We start from the raw sequence: 15,830 nt of genomic DNA on the forward strand, positions 1-15,830 counted from the left end.
CTTTTTGAAGGTGAGTAAAATTGGTTGTGACTTCTAATTTAATGCAGCTACGAAAGTTTGAATCTATTTTGAAGGGAGCCTGTGTTTTTTTTCTGGACAGTAACGTAAAACTGTCTATGTAGCTGTACAAGGTTATGCTTAGTCTTGTCTAACCTAGCTCTGTGAATTACAGATTTATTTCGGTGATACCACATTTGGTGATTATTGGAGCAAGGAAAAGACTAAGGATGTTGATTCTGGTGAGTTATAGTTCTGTTCTGTTTGAGTTTAAATGAAGCCCGTTTGTGACGCAACAAGGCGGTTAAGCTAGGCTGTGACGGGGGTGGTGGTGGTGTTGGTGGGGGTGGAGGTGGAAAAACGGAAACACGTCACCCAGCTGGATTTACTAATGAAATAAATGGCAGGGAGATGTTGATTTCTATCATGCTGAATTTAATGTCCAAGTAAGTGAGCCTTATGTAAAGCTTACATTAAATAAGGCGACTGTCCTGATAATAAGTTCATCTTATTCCTATCAGAACAAAGGTATTCATTAAATCATTGTTAAATATTTTTTTTATCATCCTATGACAGAACTAATTTGTATTAGTCATCTGTCTTGTATAGACATGTAAAGCAAAGTAATTTCGCTGGTGCTTCTGCGTTCAGTTGTACTCAGCTGAGAATTATTTATCAAAGTGTGTAAAGTGGCTTTCACAGAGGATGCGGCACCGGCGCCGCTGCGCTTTGAAACCCATTCATTACTATTGCTTGCTCCGTGCAGCACCGGTGTGCCGCTGTGCAGAGCAGAGTGCAGGTCGGAGAGACCTCGTGGTCAAAGCATAGACTGTATATAAATATATACTTCCTTTATATACAGTTTATGGGTCAAAGTTAAGATTTGTTAAATTTTGACCCCTGCGCTATGACGTATGACGGCGGCCAATAGAAACTATTATGTCGCCTGCACGGAGGGCAAAGTGGAGGAAAAGCATAGACTGTATATAAATATATACTTTCTTTATATACAGTTTATGGGTCAAAGTTAAGATTTGTTAAATTTTGACCCCTGCGCTATGGCGTATGACGGCGGCCAATAGAAACTATTATCTCGCCTGCACGGAGGGCAAAATGGAGGAAAAGCATAGACTGTATATAAAGATTTATATAGTCTATGTTGTGAATCTACTGATTGAGCCTCCACAGCAGCAGGGGGCAGAGTTGAGCTGTGAGTCGCGTGACAACAGTCAGACAACGCAGAGGAAGAAGACGAAGGAGGAGAAGAAGTTCACACGTGTTTCCAACATGTCTGCCCGCCGTGTTGTTGTGTGCTGAGAAGACACGAGCTGTTTTGGAAACTAGTTTAGCGCCCGTTTTATTTCAGATTTTGTATATAAGAGTTGTCAGCGGCGGATTGAAAGGGCTTTAAAGCCACAGAATGGCTCAGAGGAAGAAGAAATTGACGAAGAAGAAGAGACACACCGCCAGCAGAGAGCCGGAGGCTGATTCTGACAGCGGAGACTTCGAGCTGGCTGCTGAAATTAAAGACGATGACACGGTAAGAAACACAATTTTAGCTCGGGAATTTGAATTATTAACACAAAGCATACAAATTATCGCACCTAGCAGTGATACTAAAGTAAGACGAGATGCTTTCAATGTGCTGCTAGTAGCAGTTGGGGGTATAGCTCAGTGGTAGAGCATTTGACTGCAGATCAAGAGGTCTCCGGTTCAAATCCGGATGCCCCCTAACTTTTCTGTTGATTAATCAGTAGTATACACCGCAATTACTGGTGACAGTTATAAATAAGCACTACAAATCTGTAAGAATTCGTTCCCTTCCGTTGTTAAATAGTCACATGGAATGTATTTGTACTGTGGCAACTTACTAAGTTTCACCTGCAGAGTCTAATGAAAACAAACAACTATTCTTTCATAAAAATCCACTTTTCATTGCCACAAAGAGATGTTAATAGTTAACCGGGGGGTTTACGTTCACATTCATAGACACTTTCATCACATTTACATTTAATACTCGCACAATGTCTTAGACATGTCTTAATTTTTGCACTATAATATCCTGTCTCTTAGTTCTTGCATATGCACACTATACACAAATACTGTTTGCTCTTGCTGTGCACGTAAACATCCACATGTACCACCTACAGAAAAATATAACAGTTCAGGAAAAATGACAAAAATTCTGTGCTTCCAGCTTTCCAAATGTCCATTTCTAATGTATTGTTGACTCCATGTGTATCAGTGAGGTTATGCTGAATATCAGGTACTGTGCAATCCAATCCAATTCAGTGAACCTTAAACAGAAGCCTTTAAAATGACCTGAAACCTTGTGAAAAGAGTTTTAATGAAAACTTCAACCTTCATGAAGGTAGAATTTATGTAATGGCTGTTGTGCGAGATCAAGATGTAGGTGGCTTTCTACCTTGCTGAGCAATTTCCCAGAGAAACAGCAATTATTTTCTAATATTTTGAAGACTGTCACACTGTATAAAGTTTTGTCAAGTCACTGGGATTTATGTAGCACATTCTTAACAACAGATGATGAACCAAAGTGCTTTCCAGTAGAAAAATAACATTGATGTTACATGTTTACCAAGCAAGTCTAAATATTTGACTAAATTGAATATTGAGGTCAAGACTCTACAAGAATACACGTGTTTGCTTTGGTCAAATGTGCTTTGTATCTAAGAGATAGAGATTTCATTTTAATTTTGATTCTCTCATATGGAACTCTTGTGATGCTGTTAATAAGCTGCATTTCTGTTTTCCAATTTGTCTCACAGCTGGGGAGGAAACTGCCCCGGTTCCCTGCTGCATCTGACTGCTTGTCAGATGTGGAGCCTGACACCAGGGAGCTGGTCAGAGCCCAAAACAAGAAGAAAAAGAAGTCTGGAGGCTTTCAGTCAATGGGTAAGTAGTGAAAGAATGAGCTGAAAGAAATTCTGGTGCTCCGTTTACACACAGGAAATATTTTTTGACTACATTATGTGTGATTTCAGGTCTCAGTTACCCTGTTTATAAAGGCGTCATGAAGAAGGGTTACAAAGTCCCGACTCCCATTCAGAGAAAGGTAAGCTAGTGTTCCTTCAGGATCCTGTAATCAGACATTTGTCACTTTCATGTTTAATTCATGATCCTTCTCTTCACCGCTTCAGACTATCCCAGTGATTTTGGATGGAAAGGACATAGTAGCTATGGCCAGAACTGGTAGCGGCAAGACAGCTGCCTTTCTGGTGCCCATGTTTGAGAAGCTCAAGGCCCCTCAAGCTCAAACAGGAGCTAGGGCCCTGATCCTGACCCCCACCAGAGAGTTGGCCCTACAGACCATGAAGTTCACTAGAGAGGTGAGTTGAATCTGTTGTGTTTGTGCAGAAAAGAATGTCTGGCTTGGTCAAGAAGTGTTGGCACTCAATGTAAATTTTTTTTTTACTTCTGTATTGTAGCTGGGAAAATTTACTGGCCTCAAGACTGCTTTGATCCTTGGTGGAGACAGGTACATGACTCCTAATTGACTTGTGCTACACAATTTATTCATTCCTGCTGTACTCTAACACCAGAAGGTTTGTGTTTTACCTCTGGAATCGATGTAAATGTCTCTTCTCTTTTCCAGAATGGAAGATCAGTTTGCTGCTCTTCATGAAAACCCCGACATGTAAGTATATTTTGTTGTAGTGCTCCCTGAAAAGCCTTATTCCTTGCCCTCCATGCCCTGTATTGTTTTGAAATCCTGGTCTCTGCCTTTTTCAGAATCATTGGTACTCCTGGTCGTCTTATGCACGTTGTCAAGGAGATGAATCTGAAGCTGCACAGTGTGGAGTATGTGGTGTTTGATGAGGCCGACAGGTGAGGAATGGCTTTGTGCATTTGAAGGTGTCATATTTCCAATTCACACGTTGAATTTGCTTGTACATGTGTGTGAGCTCCCACCTGTTTTTCTCCACTCAGATTATTTGAAATGGGTTTTGCCGAGCAGCTTCAGGAGATCATTCGGAGGCTTCCAGACACCAGACAGACTCTGCTGTTCTCTGCTACTCTGCCCAAACTGTTGGTGGAGTTTGCAAGAGCTGGTGAGATAAACAGTCTTATTTTTTTTTTCTTACTATCCATTTTAATGCGAGTTCTGTTTTGGATACATGCATCTGTTATTACTGAGGATGTTTTTGAATTGGTTTTGTGCTACATCACTGATACTCAGCTTACCTGCAGTCTGCTTTCTAATTCATAATAATAAATAAGTTGATTCACACTGCAATTTTTTTTTGTTATTTAGTAAATGTTTAATAATGTATGTTGGCTGTTAGTTAATTTGGAAGTGCATTCAAATGAAGATGAGCTATGGGCATTTTTAATGGTTATTCATTTTATCTGATAAATAGTATTCTTTGTTTCCTGACTGACTCCCAGCTGTCTGTCATTGTACGAAAGTGCCCCCCAGGCAAAGCAAGTTGAGCTTTTCTGCTCTACATCTCATCTTCATTTTGAATCTATTAAATTGCATAAGCATCTAAATGCATATGCGTTTAAGTCTTGTCACAGTAATATTGATCCTGATGTTTAAGTTCCTCATTAACTATGTAAATAATCTATATTTCCAGGGCTGACAGAACCTGTACTGATCCGTTTGGATGTGGATTCTAAGCTAAGTGACCAAATTAAGGTCAGTCCATGTGTTATTCTACATGACCAAGTTGGCAATAATTACTATTTATTCTGGATCAGTAAATAAAAATACCCGTATTTTATGAGAGGAAAATGCTTATTATGACAAGTCTAATACAAAATGACAAATTTAAGATGGGCTTTATAAGAACTGATTATAAAAACATCTAGCAGCAATGTGTGTGAGCAACCTTGGAGATCTGTTTTATTTATTAACTGGAAAAAAATAAATCACCACACGATAATTACTGCATATACTGTGCATTTTCAAACTGCTGATGGGTCAGACTCTTTAGGTGTCTAGTGATGCCTTCAGGTGCTCTGTACTGTTCATGTAAAGTGTAAGACAATTGGTAGTGAATCTGTTTACATTTCTTTTTACCCAGAAATGCTTAGAGCAACTCTTTTTAAATTGTTTCTTGTGTCTTCCATCAGCTGTCCTATTTCCACCTGCGCGTGGATGACAAGCCGGCGCTGCTGCTGCACCTCCTGAGGAACGTAGCGAAGCCTCAGGAACAGACAGTGGTCTTTGCTGCCACCAAACACCACGTAGAGTACCTCAAGGAGGTAACACAACAACACTAGATAACTCAATTTTGTCTGTACTCTCACACTATAAATCCAGTTGTTTTGAACTTTTTGAAAACATGAACTTTGATTTAAAGTCAATTTCTTTGATTTCCAGCTGCTGACCTCAGAAGGTTTAGAGTGTGCCTACATCTACAGCGCCCTCGATCAGACGGCAAGAAAGATCAACATCGGGAAGTTTGTGCACCGGAAAGCCATGGTGCTGCTTGTGACCGATGTAGCTGCTCGTGGTATAGACATCCCTCTGCTGGACAATGTCATCAACTACAACTTCCCCTCCAAGGCCAAACTCTTCCTGCACAGAGTCGGTGAGTAGTTTAGCAGCAGAGTTAATATCCTGGTTCGCTCTTAGGTCAGGCAGACATAAGTTAATATTACGTTGATCATCACCTGTCTTTTCCATCAGGCCGTGTGGGACGTGCTGGCCGTAGTGGAACAGCCTACAGTATGATTTGTCCAGATGAAATGCCTTATGTCTATGACCTGCACCTCTTCCTGGGACGGCCTGTTCAGCTGGCAACACTTGAACACACACAAGGTTAGCTTTGCAGAATGCCTGTATGGATTTTTGTTTATTTAAGTTTCCAATAAACTTCATTTTTCACCGCATTGATCTTCACTCTCTGCCATCTTCTATCCATCCAGATTCAGATGGTGTGTTTGGTCGTGTCCCTCAGAGCATCTTGGATGATGAAAGTTCTCATCTGATCACGACTTACGAAAACTCACTGGATCTACAGAACCTGCATCGTGTCTCTGAGAACGCCTACAAGCAGTACCTCAAATCCAGACCGAACCCCTCACCAGAGTCCATCAGACGGGTCAAAAACACAGATCTGTCCAGCATGGCTGTCCATCCATTGCTCGGTAAGTTCGGAGGAGGATCAACACCAAAAATACTGAAAGTAATAACAGCAGTAATGATGCTCAGATAGTAGTTGATAACAGCATTTGACTAATGTTGTTTCAGGCTCTGGTTTGGAGAAAATGGAAATGGAACGTCTTCAAATAGTTGATGCCATCAAGGGCTATAAATCCAAATCGGTGAGTTAGAGTGTCTCTTGTACCTCATAGTGCTGCTGTATCTTCCTGTTAAACTGTGATGAAACCTAAAAAAAAATCTACTTTCTTCTTCTTATAGACAATCTTTGAAATCAACTCTAGCAGTAAAACACCAGCCAGTGAGGTGATGCGAGCCAAACGCTCCAAGGACGCGCGTTTAGTGGACAAATTCAGCAAACAGAGAGAAGACGTGGCTGCAGAAAGCCGGCTGCATCAGCCTGTCAGCAGCTCCACCACTGCTGACTGTGACTTCACACAAACCACAGGCGAGGAGGAAGATGATCTAAAGGTAATACACTCAGATACCTTCAATATATGAATGTTTGTTTAGCTCTCCAGGTAGTGCACTGAGAATATGGCACATACACCAAAACTCTGGTGAGATTCTGTTTGTGTTTTCTTTTAAATACACTTGATGACCCACATGGGGTGTCTTTTGGTCGGTTGTATTCAGGTGAAAGAAATGTCACCTACCACTGTCGGACATTACAGACATTCAAAGTAGGAACAAAGAGGATCTCTTTCATTCATATTCTCAGTTAATCCAAATAGGTCAGAAAGGAGGAAAAAGTAGCACATATTCACATGGACAGTATGTTTTCAGATGTTTTGTAATACTCCAAGACACTCTGTTTACTTTCTGATAGGATAAAGAAATGCAGCAAATCCTCTCAATTGACACACTAAAACACTGCCGTCTTTCAGAAAGTTTGCTTGAAATAACACAAGCAATTAACATTTACCTAAGTTTAAAATTTGAAAATCTGTTCCACTGATTTGACTGTAACGATGCATACACCTGAAATCACTTTCTCTATCACAACAGATTACATTTGTGCCAGTGCAGTCAAACAACATTGTTTAAATAACAAGCAAAGCAAAAACTTGAGAAAGAATAAAAGTCAGTGTAGGAAAAAAACAAAACACATCTCAACCCACAAAAGCTTTTTACTTGCAAGCAAAGTCTTTGGTCTTTTTACTTTTGCCTTTACTGTCATCCTTTAGTTGCCAGCTCTATAGCTTGCGCTGCCTCACTCTTTGTTTCCAATTCTGAGAAAAAACTCGCATGGAAAGATTTTTTTTTTTATGAGTCTGTCCCTACTTGCTTATGAATCTTTATGTGACAGCTCAGTGTCCCAGATGTTATTCAGTGCCAAACAGAGGCAGTGTGCTCTCTGAGAGAATAAATAAGAAAGACATCCTCTAACTTTTAACTTTTCTTTCTGAGAAATGAGAATGTTTGATCAGAGATCCAGAAAAAATGGTAAAGAAAAAAAACTTCAATTAACACACTTTTAAGCAACATACATTCAAGTTCAGGACTGTCAAGATACTTAAATTCCATTCAAGTCAAGTGGGAATAATGGAATTGTGTTGCTGCAGTCAGTTTCATCAGTGTGACCCCTGACCTCGTGATCACACCACAAACGTTACATCTCTTGTGATTGGGCCGGCATTAAACTGACAGTTCATTGTTACAGTCAGTCCATGTCTGTTTCACACTGAGACATGAGCTTACATTTACACTAATTGTAGAAATTACACACTGGAGAAAATGACACATTCTGGATCTGCGATTTAGGAGCTGATAGCAAATTCTCCAGTGTATCATTAATACAATGGCCTCGGCAGCAGCAACACACAGCAGTTAAAATCACCATGACAACAATGTCAACGATGGTGAAATAAGCCACATTAAAACTACATTCGTCTGAGGACAAAATCACTGTGAATACTCTAGAGGAGCAATAAAACTGACAGTTTTTTGATCATTAGAAAATATATTTCAAAATAGAAAATATTACACTTCATAAAGTGTTCAGAACACAAGTTCTGGGTCTGGATTGACCTGATGTTGGTCCAGACTTCACCCAATGCAAGTAAATAAGATTTAAAACATTAAATGCACAGTGGCTCTGTGGTTAGCATTGTCGCCTCACAGCTAGAGGATCCCTAATTTCCGTCCTGGCCTTGGCCTGGCACCCATCTGCATGGAGTTAGCATGTTCTTCCTGTGCATGCGTGGGTTTTCTTTGGGTTCGCCGTCTTCCGCCTGCAGTCCAAAAGCATGCTGAGGTCAATTGGTAACTCTAAGTTGTCCGTACGTGTGAATGCGTGTGCTAGTTTGTCTCTATATGTAGCCCTGTGATAGACTGGCGACCTGTCAAGGGTGTCTCCTGCCTTCATCCTAAATCAGCTGGGATAGACTCCAGCCACCCCGCAACTCTGAAGAGGATTAAGCAGTGTATAGATGATGGAGAATACCAATAGTTAAGAATAAGCCATGTCATAAAGCTGTGTCTTGGAGATATTTAAATAAAAAAACTGAATTTTACTGCCTGAGATCTCCTGACAAGAAGTTCCACAGCTGAGGGGCTGAACAGCAAAAACCTCAGTCACCTGAGAAATTGAGACTTTAGATTCTCCAGCAGGCCCCAACTGTAGCAGTGTCAGGCAGTAATAAGGCTCACAGGGAGTTAGGTCACAGACGTAGAGGAGGCCTGACTATTCAAGGATTTAAAAACAAGCACTAAGATCTTAAAATCAATTCCAAAACTTCAGCGGTCACCAATAATGGTCAGTTCAGATTATTATAAAAGCCTGGTAGCAGCATTTCGAGATAACTGCAGTCTTTGAATGTTTTGGTTGCTCATATCCAAATAAAATGCATTTAAAAAGTCAAATCTGGAGGAGATGAAAGCTTGGATGACCATTGCAGCGAAGAGAAATGGTCTGATCTTTGTTAGAAGTCTTAGTTGGGCAAAGCAAGGCTGCATCACTTTGGTCACTTAAACATCAAACAACAACTCTGCGTCAAAAATTGACATCTAGGCTGGTGGCCTCTTCATGAATGTGACTTGATAAGGAACCCAGAGAAGAGAGGAGATGGTTGGTCATTCAGCTGCAGGAAATTCTTGCATATCCAATCTTTCGTTTCACCAAAGCAGGACATAATATAAAAGACATCAGTACAATTGGGCGTCTCTGCGTGATAGCACCCCAGGGGTAACGTGTATAGAGCAAAGGAAGGGACCCATAATAGACCCCTGGGGGACCCTATTGAAGAAAGGAGCACAAGAAGATGAGGAATCTCTAAGCTGACTGAGAAGGATTTATTTGACAGATAGGAGATGAACCAGTCATGAACCAGAGCCACATCACCGTTGTCCTCTGCTGTATTAAAGGCTGAGCTGAGGTCAGGGAGAATTAAAACGGAGAGCAGTCCTGTGTCAACTGCAAGCAATAAATTATTGTTGATTTTGCCCAGAGCAGTCTGTGCTGTAATGACAGCAGAAAGCAGTTTTTTTAAGCAATCTGGTTATTGTTCATCAAAGAAACTCGCTGCATGTTCTGCTCTTTAAAATAGCAGGGGAGGTTTCCAGCCTATTTAAGGTGAACTATTTAATTATAACGGGTGAGTGGGTGACCAAGTGGTTTTGGACACATCCTGTTCCTTGGCTCTGAGCATCATGGAACCAGTCAGGGAACCTTAAGGATGTTGGCGGTCACCAACCAGCCACTGCTTGTGGCTGTATATTTACCAGAAGGACATGAGAGATTGATCTTCTAAGCTACTTCTTGGCCAGAAAGCAAATAAATTTATTTCTCAAAATGTTGTATTATTGTTCAGATAATCATATTTCCATAATAACTCTTAAACATTAAATTATACATTAGAGATTTTCTACTTTTTTTGTTAGTTTATATATGTATATGAATGCCATCAAACCAAATGACATATTTTTAAACTGTAAGAAGTTTGGACACACATGAATAAGGAAGAGTTTTACGGTTCATCAGGTCCACTGGTACAGTCTGTTAATTGTTTCAACACAGGACTAAAACCTTTGGTGTGGCAGCTTTTAGCATTTATGCAATCTACTGGAGGACCAGCGAGCAGCCGGAACTTAAAACCTACCCTTTCACCCTAGCTTTGGATTAAATATAGTTCATAGACATTTCTTTTATTCTTTTATTTTATTGTTTCTATGTTGCTGAATTTTAGTCTACTTTGTTCTGTTTCTACGTCTTTTAAATCTTGTTTTATCAAGTTTTGAATCTAGTTGTTATGTTTTCAATCTTATCTTTTTAGTAATATTTTTTGTCTTTCAGCTTTGTCTTTTAACCTCACTGCAGTCTTTTATTGTTTTATTTTAATGTTTTGTAGTTTCTTTTTTTATCTATTCCTTTTTAATTTGTAATCGTTGTCATCTGTGATGCACTTTGAACTATTGTAAAAATCTTTCATTTCATATACAGCATTAGTATGTTTTTGACATGTAATCCTGAATGTGTCCACCAGGGGGTGTTCTCTGAGGTGGTGGGCGGTAAACGAAGAGGTCCAATGGAAGACGGAGAAGGACGTCCAAAGAACAAGAGAAGCAGGCAAACAGGCAAAGATGACGAGCATTACATCCCTTACAGACCTAAAGACTTCAACTCTGAGAGAGGGTGAGGCATAAAACACTGCAACTAAAATAACATGACTCCAAGCTATGAAGTGAAAGTGTGTTTTAACCGGTGATGTCATGTTGTGTGTGTCGTCAGGCTGAGTCTCGGTGGAGAGGGCAGTGCTTTTGAACAGCAGGCCTCCTCAGCTGTCCTCGACCTCATGGGAGACCAGGATGACCAGTTTAACCAGCACAAAAAAATAATGAAATGGTGAAAATTTCAATTCACTCCTCCACCTTATTCCTCCTTCTGACTCCAGATGTTGCTGATTTAACAATTTCTTACCGTAACATAGCATCTTTTTATCATCTTCAGGGACCGTAAGAGGAAGCGTTTCGTGAGAGACACAGGAAAAGAGGACCAGAAGAAGAAGATCAGAACAGACGGCGGTCAGGTCATCAGTAACAACAAGAACAGGAAGAACTTGTATCCTTCCAACAAAAATGCTCGGTTTGCCTGTTTACTACTGTTGTCTCTCACTCGGACAACATTTAGCTGTATTGTTGTGATGTTGTATCGCTTAACGGCATGCCAGTTATGAGGAGTGGAAGAAAAAATACAAGATCGACGATGGAGGATCTGGATCAGATGGTGAAATAGGAGGAGGAGGAGGAAGGAGGCCAGGAGGAGGTAGGACAACAGTCAAACTGTAACAGTTAAACCTGGAAAATTTCTCACTTATACATAATGAATCTAGAAAAGCTGATCTTTAAATATCCAGTTTTTAAGCATTGTTTATTCAGAGGTTTCACATTTTTAAAGCAGAATTTTATAAGAAATGAGTGATTGAGTCATTCCATCTCAAATCATCAGGGACTTTCTGTGTCTTATATTTGCTTGAAACATTTTTTTAAACAGATACATAGAGTGGTATCTGGATTTTTAGATTATGTGTTTGATATGTCAAGTAGTTTTTTTGATTTTGAAAACGATGCCAATGGTGTGTTTTTTTCACACATTGAAGTTTTAGGCCATGTTTTTATAACAGTATTTCAAGAACTATTAAAAATAAAAGCCTGAAATTTTCACTGTTATTTTTCATCATGCCACTGATTCAAAATCTACCACACTGAACAAGTAGGTAAAATAGATTCTGGTCATGGGTGAGTTGAAATATGAAAAAAAAATGTTGTCATGACAACACATCTTTCAGAAGACGTTAACAAAAAATTAATAATGCAGAATTGATATTTTCTGAAACATCTGTAGTTGCGTGTCACAGCAATACCAAGCAAAACATATAGAACACCATTCTATATGTTTCATTTTAGAACCATTAGTAAATATTTTAATGTGAAATGTTGTTTGCGAAGCATGCTGATTTAGTGTACAAAAAAAGCACATCAGCGCCTCCACCTGCTGAGGAAGCTGAGGACTTTTAATCTCAGCAGGGGCATTTTAACCCTGGTTTACACCTCACTCATTGAATCCAACCTCACATTCAACATTCCATCCTGGTACAGCTCCCTCTCCACTAAACACAAAACAAAACTCTGCTGTATTGTTAATCAGGACCCCTCTGACCTCCTTCATCACTTCTTCCAGTTACTTCCATCAGACAGACATTACAAAGTCCTACTGGCCTATGAAAACATGTATAAAAATCCTTTATTCCCACTGCAATAACCACCCTGAACAAAATGAAATAAGACACTGTTCGGTTCGGTCCGTGAGATCAGAGGCGGTGAGCTAACGGAGGAAAGAGCCGACTTTTCGGCTCGGTTCGTAACGCCCGAGGGGGGTGGGGGTGGGGGTGGGGGTGGGGTGGGGGGTCGAATATTTGGATCTCAAAATTAAGATCTGCATACCACCATCGGGACCGAATATTCAGATCCAGCCCTAGCAACAGGTTGAAGTTTCATGGAGAAAAGTAAGCAATTAAATTTTTGTCAAACTTTTCAGAGAATAACTGAAAACATACTTTATTGTGGTATATCGTGATATATATCGTTATCGTGATATAAAATAATCCATATCGTAATATATGATTTTTTCCATATCGCCCAGCACTAGTGACTTAAGTGTGTTTTTATATGTGATCTATCTGTCTGTCTGTCTGTCTATCTGTCTATATTCTGTATAACAAATTTCAGGTCAATCATTGATGGTCAGGCAGAAACTGTTCTAAAAATGTAATAATCTGAGATAGAATGACCTTTATCTGTGCATTAAATATATGGCTACAACTAAAAGCTGTTTCATTTAGCACAAAGAGGGAACCAAAAGGTTGAAAAACTAGCCTTCTGACTCTCTTTTTGTGGTTAAGACAAAAACAAGTTTTTGTTTTACAGGCCATTTCATGCCCCAGATCATTTCTTTATGAATTTCTAGAACTCTCAGTGAGAAAGTGTATGTCTCGAAATGATTATTAATTTAATTTCCAATGATATTGTAAATTAATGATAATAAAGTCACTGTTTATATTGCAAGTTTACCTTTTATAGCTGCTGAACCTCCAATCTCACTGTCTGTGTCCTCCCTCTCTCAGGTCGAGGTCGTGGTCGCGGTCGTGGTGGACGTCCTGCAGCACCACAGGAGACACCTGGTGGCCGCAGAATACGCTCAGAGCTGAAGACGAGCCACCAGATCCTGACGCAGCGCAAGAAAAACCAGAAGCACCAGTTCCTGCAGAGTGGAGGGCTGAAGAAGCTCCGCAATAAGAACAGGCAGTGGCTGGGAGAAGTTAAAAAGTCAGGATTCGGACGAGGTGGCCAGAAGAAGGGCAAGATGAAGAAGAGACTGTGAGGAGGACACAGAGGGCTGAAGGCACCGTGTGGAACTGGAGGATGAGTGTTGTTCAGATTTTCATGGTGCCTCGTGTCATTGTGGATTAAAGGAGAAGGTGAGTTATGGAAAGCATATCTGGACTGCTAAGAGGAACTTCATCTTTTCTCATGATTGCCGACTAAACTCTACATTTTTTGCAGAGTAGGTAAAGGATGGCCCACTGAACAGGGTTTTCTTCTTGACAGTTTAATCGGAGTCTTTTTGAGTACTAAAATATGTCTATTCGAGTTAACAGAAAGCAAAATACAGATGTGAATGAGACGATATTCTGTGTTCTGTCTTCCTTTGCAGTTAATTGTGCATTTATTAACTGATGCATAACTAATAATTTTACAAGGTAAAGGGCACAGTTGTCCCTAATTTTCAAAAATAATCAGGACAAAAGCAAATACGCATACTTTGTACATAGTTGTGAGACTTAATAAGAAATAGAATACAGAATAGTGAAACTTTAGGATAATAATTTTGACACATCCTTGGTTTTAGTCCCTGCTATGTTTCAAGTTTACAAAATACTTTATCCATACTTATTTGCTTAAACTTTATTCAATCAATGGCATCTTTCTCGTAGTCACCTCCTGCCTGTTGAATGTCCACATCTTTCAAGATGACTGCTTGATAGTTCTTTTAGATTTGACAAAGCTCCCAGACAAAATAATGTGTAGTAATGTGGTGTGCTAGAAGGCCCAATTGTTGTGACAGCAGAGCGGAGATGCTGAAGTGTCTCTTTATGGTGAGTGTGAAGCTATCCAGTTTCCAAAATACACATTTTCATTCTTTAAGCTGTGTCATTTGTGCTTTATCAGGTTAAATGTTGATCAGATGGGGTCTGTGCTACACTAAATAGTACGTATGCGTACACTGTATTGCACCAGACAATCCTGGTCCAGGTCCATTTATTCTTTGAACTGCAGTCATTTGTGCTTTCTTACTTTTTTTTGTTGTTGCTGTGTTTAAAAAACAGAAATCTTATTTCTACAGAAAAATTCTGAAGACTTTTGAAAGTCAATTTACACATGGGATCACAATATTGCTGTCATAAGCAGGATGATATCATCAAAGCAGCTTCTGGCTGATTCTGTCGATCTGATGTTCCTTGTCGTAGATCTTCATCTTTGTTATGGTGTTTCTTCCTGCTGGTGTTGGGGTTGGTCTGCGTTGATTACTGTTTGTGATCTTGGGTGAAAAATAAGGTACTGGTTTGTGATTCATGGTCCCAGTTGTTCAGTGTGTCGATACGACATAGCAATTCCACAGTGGGAGATTTTCTTTGTTACAGCAGCAAAAGGGAAAGTGCAAACATTGAGGAAACAAAAAAAGCACTTGGAGAGCGCAGTACTCTGCCAAGCTGCTCAGTCATTGTATCATTTCCGACATACAAGTCCTGATAAGTCCGCAACGGTCGATTTGTAGTAGGATCACAATCGTGATCGTCAGGAAGCTGATGTAGTACAGTGACGCCGTGCTGCTATCTCGCAATGATATGCAAATCCTTAACAAAGCCGCGGATCCGGACTGTAAGCCGCATCACTGCCAATGTGTCTTTTCTGACCTTCCTTGAAAATTTCATCCAAATCTGTTAATTCTGTTTTTGAGTAATGTTGCTAACAGACAAATGTATACTGATCGTCACATAACTCCACTGTGTTCCTTGGCGGAGAAATTGGGAAATGTCAGTAGAAAAATCCATCCATCCATCCATCCATCCATCCATCCATCCATCCATTTCTTATATCCAAATCCCTCAGGATGTGGAAATAACAGTGCTACTCATTACACTGGGTGAAAACAATCATATTTTCTACGTGCTGAAGTCCATAATTCTGTAAAATGTAAACACACCTTTATACCTACTTGTAATTTTACCTTGTAAAGGTACAATGCTGCACTCTTAAGGTGAAAAAACAGCACTGCAGGCGTATTGCATCGTGTCCAAAGACGGCTGTGTTCCCCCTTATTACTACCACTTTGGTAGGTCACTTAGATTTATGGCGATAGAGGAAAGGAAGGAAATAGAAGATCAAAGGGGAAAACTGAGATTATATGGCTCATTTACATTATGAGATACAATCTCAATTTGTCAAAAAATAGCCTATTAGTACGCTGTGCAGATTCAGTTTGGAAACTTACACACAGCTATACAAAACCTACACAATGAGTTAGGTGTAAATTATTGTTTTACACTATTACAACATGCATCCATTTATCTGTAGTATTAGAATCTAAGACAATGTTTGGCACAATACATTGAGAAATCTTGTACCATGATTTTTAGTGGTACTC

At 39.8% G+C, this 15,830-nt stretch overlaps 1 protein-coding gene and 1 non-coding gene across 2 annotated transcripts; both read left to right on the forward strand.

Moving 5' to 3' along the window:
• Window positions 1–1,254: 1,254 nt before the first annotated feature.
• Window positions 1,255–13,813, forward strand: ddx54 (DEAD (Asp-Glu-Ala-Asp) box polypeptide 54). The gene is made up of 20 exons (XM_023284833.3): window positions 1,255–1,537; window positions 2,784–2,910; window positions 3,000–3,070; window positions 3,156–3,344; window positions 3,444–3,493; window positions 3,611–3,652; window positions 3,748–3,843; window positions 3,946–4,067; window positions 4,596–4,657; window positions 5,095–5,226; window positions 5,345–5,555; window positions 5,654–5,785; window positions 5,893–6,114; window positions 6,218–6,291; window positions 6,389–6,598; window positions 10,612–10,760; window positions 10,857–10,970; window positions 11,076–11,186; window positions 11,296–11,390; window positions 13,249–13,813. The coding sequence occupies exons 1-20, from the start codon at window positions 1,418–1,420 to the stop codon at window positions 13,503–13,505; spliced, it is 2,586 nt and encodes an 861-aa protein (XP_023140601.2). The 5' UTR covers window positions 1,255–1,417; the 3' UTR covers window positions 13,506–13,813.
• On the forward strand, window positions 1,658–1,729 carry trnac-gca (transfer RNA cysteine (anticodon GCA)). Its single transcript has one exon. It is a non-coding gene; the product is annotated as a tRNA-Cys (tRNA).
• Window positions 13,814–15,830: the final 2,017 nt, after the last annotated feature.

This window comes from Amphiprion ocellaris, chromosome 17 (assembly GCF_022539595.1).
Source record: "Amphiprion ocellaris isolate individual 3 ecotype Okinawa chromosome 17, ASM2253959v1, whole genome shotgun sequence".
NCBI classification, from domain to species: domain Eukaryota; kingdom Metazoa; phylum Chordata; class Actinopteri; family Pomacentridae; genus Amphiprion; species Amphiprion ocellaris.